The sequence below is a fragment of the Malus domestica genome, chromosome 15 (genome assembly GCF_042453785.1).
Source record: "Malus domestica chromosome 15, GDT2T_hap1".
Taxonomy (NCBI): domain Eukaryota; kingdom Viridiplantae; phylum Streptophyta; class Magnoliopsida; order Rosales; family Rosaceae; genus Malus; species Malus domestica.
In genome coordinates, this window is record NC_091675.1 from 28,638,887 (window position 1) to 28,644,171 (window position 5,285).

Sequence of the window (5,285 nt, forward strand, 5' to 3'; positions counted from 1 at the left end):
TATATATACACACACATATATACATATACATACATATATGCATATATATATATATATATGTATGTATGTATTTATTTATTTTGGTTGCATACATGTTGAATGTTGAATTTAAGTAGTTTGATAGTGACCATATTAGAGATAGAAATATGAAATTAAGTAGTTTGGAACTTTGGAACGACAACTTGACTTGGTATGAATGAATTAGTATTTCAATTGGTATGAGGTAAAAAAACTTAAATTTTAATTGATATAAAATTGGGTAACAAAATTTCAGACCAAAAGTCCAAATTTTAACCCACAGCAAACAAATCTCAAATTTCATCCAAAAAGTCCAAAACCCATAATCCAGTACTAATCCATCTCGAAATACCAAAAATTAGGAATACCGAAATTTCAATCGGGGATTGTCTTTAAATTCTCGTCTGAAATTTTTCGATTTAGGATTTTGGATCCCATTTTCAATTTGAAATCTTATACCGAACCAGCCATACATGTAATGCAATAATTTCACACGAAACCTAATGAGAGGTACTAATCCTTATTTTGGTAGACGACCTTAGACTTTTCCAGGCAGCAGAAGTCAGATTTTTTATTGAGTAGGAAATGTGATGCACATTTTGATGACACGCCCAAAAATGGTAGGCTTTGAGTCTAAGCAGCGTGTGTAGTGTACCACATAAGCATGACAAGATCGAGAAAAAACTTGTGTTACTTGGTAGTGTGCCTTAGTGAGCCACTGCTATTTTTTCCGCAGATTAAATTGACGAAGTTAAGATTTATTCGGAGTCTCGGAGACATCTTGTAAAATTGACGGAACTAAAGAGCTTAACAGAGCTATAAAACCAATGAGCTAAAAAGCAAAACTAAAACAGGCTAAAGACGCACAAACACAATGAACAAAATTAAGCACAAGTCTAAACCAAGCTCCTAAAATGCAAAATAACTAAACTCTTAAAGCAACTAGAACCTAAATCTGACTATTGTTATCACCTTAAGCAGCGGTACAATCAAACTCATCGTATTTAGCCTCGACCTCCAACGATCCCACTGCCCCAATCAACAATCCCATTCTCCCCTCTCAAGGAGAAATTTTTAGTTGTGACGGGAACACAAGTAGTACATCACGTGTTTTAATAAGAGTGGTGTGAAATTTTATTTTTTAAATTACTAACATTTTAGCACACATATCCTACTATTTGTATAATGACACGTGGTATACCACCCTGTGTACTAATCACACTGAAAAATCTCTCCCTCTCAAGGTCACAATTTGTTTAACACTCAGTATGAAGAGTGAAGGAGGATTAAAAAAGTGTGACATTACCAACAAGATTGCAAATCACATTGTCCCTTGTTTTCCTTGTAATACTAATTAATTGTACATACCATTATTGTTTGTTGTCGTCCTTTTTCAATCAATAGATCAAAGTTTTACTAAAGATTTTAGAATCCATGGTGGTGCAGTGCAGGTGAACCATATGGAGTGACAGACAGAAGGGCAGGCAGTCCTCACCTCAGAGTTTTGCATGCAGGCTCGTTGATATTTGACAAAATGCTCACAAACCTCTCTAATTTTTATGGAAAAATCTAGAGTACGTCTCCATTTTTAACAAATTAAACGGTGACAAATCGAGGAAATTAGGGATAGATCAAGAAGCCCTTCTCCTCCCTCACAAATTCACAATCTCACCGTCACCGACCATCCCTCGACCGGATCGACTATCAATCGCTGCCATAGAGAGAATCAGCGCTGGTTCCCCAGAAACAGAAACTCTCTAAATGACCAAAATACCCCTGGCGTATTGTCCCTGTCTTACGTGCAGGTTGCTACCGCCGGCCCCTACCTCCTCCCCACAGCCCATTGGCCCACCCACCTCCCCAGTCCCTCCCTCGTGTCAAACACTTAATTTTCACCACCAATAGCCATCTCCAACTTAGTGCCCTCCCCCACTCTCTCTCTCTCCCCTCATCTCCTTCTCTCTCTATACACGCACACACGGAATTGCAACACAGTTCCTCAGCTCCCTCTCTCTATTTTTTTAACACCAATCTCTCTCTCTCTCTCGGTTTTCTCCAAAATCCCAAACCTTCAAATTTACCAAAAGCAACCAAAGTCTCCCACAACTTGACGTTTTTGCCCAGATGGGTTCTGCTCCTACTCCTGCTAGAACTGCTTCTACTTCTGCTATGTTATTGATAACTCTGCTAAACGTCGCTGTTTTCCGACCCACCACATCAGATCCGAGCGACGAGGCGTGCCTAACCCACCTGAGTGAATCCCTCCAAGACCCAACAAAATCCCTCCAGAATTGGACCAAATCCACCTTCGCCAACCCCTGCAGCGGCTTCACCTCTTACCTCCAGGGCGCCACCTGCAACAATGGCCGCATCTACAAGCTCTCTCTCACCAACCTCTCCCTCCGCGGCTCCATCTCCCCCTTCCTCGCCAACTGCACCAACCTCCAGGCCCTCGACCTCTCTTCCAACTTCCTCACCGGCCCCATCCCCTCTGACCTCCAGTACCTCGTCAACCTCGCCGTCCTCAACCTCTCCTCCAACCAATTATCCGGTCCGATTCCGCCGCAGCTCACATTGTGCGCCTACCTCAACGTCATTGACCTCCACGACAACTCCCTCACCGGCCCCATTCCCCAGCAATTGGGCCTTCTCGTCCGCCTCTCCGCCTTCGACGTCTCCAACAACAAACTCGCGGGTCCGATTCCGGTCTCGCTGGGCAATCGGAGCGGGAACCTGCCGAGATTCAATGCGACATCGTTTGAGGGAAACAAGGAGCTTTATGGGTACCCTTTGCCACCGCTGAAAAGCAAGGGGCTTTCGGTTCTGGCGATCGTCGGCATCGGATTGGGAAGTGGGTTCGCGAGCTTGGTGCTTAGTTTTACCGGCGTCTGCATTTGGTTGAAAATTACAGAGCGGAAGATGGCGCTGGAAGAAGGGAAGATCAGCCACCTCATGCCTGATTACTGAGATGGGAGGAGGAAGAAAAAGATGCTAATTTGGTAATTTTAATCATCCCCAATTGAAAAGCTTGAGCCAAAAATTTCAGGTATTTTTGGTTGTCTTTTACTGATGAGGGAATTTTTTGGTTTCTTTTTATTTTATTTTATATTTTTTGAGTTTTATTTGGTTTTTCTGAGTTTATTTTTACTTTTATTTTTTGTGCTTTCGATTCTCCATATAACTTCCTCACCAATCCAACAATGTACAAAAACCGAGTTCAAAACACAATGTTTTAGTCACAAAGTGCAATGTATGTAACTTTAGATATGTGGACACATTACTATAATGATATTTCAAATTAATTACGCACCGCAACACTGTCACGAGCCGCTTCATGCAGTTTTAGTGTTTGGCTATTGTGAGCTGGTAGGAGACTCTCTCTGCCTTGCCCAACATTCTGCTCCTCTATTTTTACTTGGAGTTTGATATTAGTATATTACTGTACTAGTTTACAAAAGCATAAATATTTCAAAGTTTTTAATTAAATAAATAAAAAGCTGACATATTGCACTGAATTTTAACAATAATTGACTGTGCCAATTGCCAAAGCTTCACATTACATTGATGATTACTTAAAGTTCTAAAAGACGCTAGATTCTAGTCGGATGGCGGATTGCTCTAGTCGGATGGCGGATTGGGGCCTAGCGCCTAGACGGCTAGATGAGGTCTAGGCGGGCGCATAGGCGGATGGGGCAAATTTAATTAAATCTATAATGTGTGTTCTTTTTTAATTATTCAACAAGTCTTTGACAATTTAATGAAGAAAAAAAAAATTCAAAATGAAAGTTATCTATTTTCTGTCTACGTGAGATGCAACCTAAGCGGGTGCCTAGGCGGTCTAGGTGGGCACATTTTCTTAATTTTCAAACGCTTAGATATTAATCGGAACGGTGGCCAACCGTCTAGCAGTTAAGTGGGGCCTAGGCGGGGTAGCATGTTTGTATTATGTTGTAGGCTCCAACCTTATTTGTCCCCACCCAAATAATTCGAGATTTGTTTACTCTATAAATTACAATTTGACACATTAGTAAAATATGTTAAGAATGTGATTTGCTGACAAGGAGGAATTGTTGGTGTCAATTTTTTTTGTTTTTGTTTTTTGTGAGCGAGGGTTTGAGGCTCATTGCTTGGACTTTTGTTAAACTATGTAATTAGAAATTTTGAGACAAAGGAGAAGTAAAATTAAAGTATTTTCTAGTTCGTTTGTAACGTGTGTATTGGCGAATTCTGACATGCATGAGTGGATGACTAACTGACCTTAACAAAATCCGAGAACAAAAGCCATATTCCAACACTATGGGTAATGAAAAACATATAAAACTTGTGTAGTTAAATCCTCAACTCAACCAAACTGGACAAAGATCCTATGGAGAGACACGCGTGATGGAATTTTGTGACCAAAAGGGATCATGAAAGGGTATGTCAAATTCTTGAGCTTTCAAACGCTAGCCCCGCCAGACTTGTGTGTGTCTAATTAAAGAATAACTGATCTGATATGATCCGATCCAACCGCTGTGGAGATTCTAAATATTTTGTTGTTCAACTTACACCGAAAGTAAAAGATGGTCAAATGAGGTTTCATTCCTCTCATTGAATGGGGTCCTCCTCCTAGAATGGCATGCATTACATCATGATTGAGTGTGTGATTCTTTCAACTTGTGCATTTTCCATTTACTTTTGTCACTTGGGATTATGGCTGGCTGTCTATTTTGTCACTTAAACGGGATGTCAAATCATCTACTCTTTACCTTGCACTCCACTCCTAATTATGTTCCTGTTTCGGCCTGAAATTCAGGAGTTCGGCTGAGAAGATGTGAGCCCAGAGATAAGGTTGTGGGTCTCAGCCTGGTGATATGTCCAGCCGAGGAAGTAAAGTACTCGGCCGAGTGTTGAGACGCTAGTAATTCGCCCTGGTCCTAGTGAAGTTAAGAGAGCTAAAGAATCAAATTTAGATATTGATTCGGTCCGAGTCCTGATTGAGTTAGGACTATTGAAGGACTAGGTTGGAATTTTATAAGATTCGAATTATTAAATATCAAATCACTCAGTATTACGATCTGATGATATTCCTTTTAACTTAAAAATAAGAGGCCTTAAGTTCGAATCTCGTGGATGACGAATTCGACACCAAATTAGACTGCTCATTGCGTGGCTTAACCGAATTCCCTCTTCCCCTAATATAAAAATATCGATGTACTCCAAAAAAAAAATGATCAAAACATGTGGCTGGTCGTATAAGGATTAAATTGAAGTATAATAGGTTCATT

At 40.5% G+C, this 5,285-nt stretch overlaps 1 protein-coding gene across 1 annotated transcript; it reads left to right on the plus strand.

Moving 5' to 3' along the window:
* The first annotated feature begins 1,942 nt into the window (after nucleotides 1–1,942).
* Nucleotides 1,943–5,079, plus strand: LOC103455245 (receptor-like protein 44). Its single transcript, XM_008394835.4, has 2 exons — nucleotides 1,943–3,064; nucleotides 4,814–5,079. Exon 1 carries the CDS (start codon nucleotides 2,143–2,145, stop codon nucleotides 2,983–2,985), a length of 843 nt encoding a protein of 280 aa, XP_008393057.3. The 5' UTR covers nucleotides 1,943–2,142; the 3' UTR covers nucleotides 2,986–3,064; nucleotides 4,814–5,079.
* The last annotated feature ends 206 nt before the right edge of the window (nucleotides 5,080–5,285 follow it).

Excerpts from the sequence above, each read along its gene's own strand:
- LOC103455245 (XM_008394835.4), top strand. The coding sequence starts at position 2,143 with ATGGGTTCTGCTCCTACTCCTGCTAGAACTGCTTCTACTTCTGCTATG.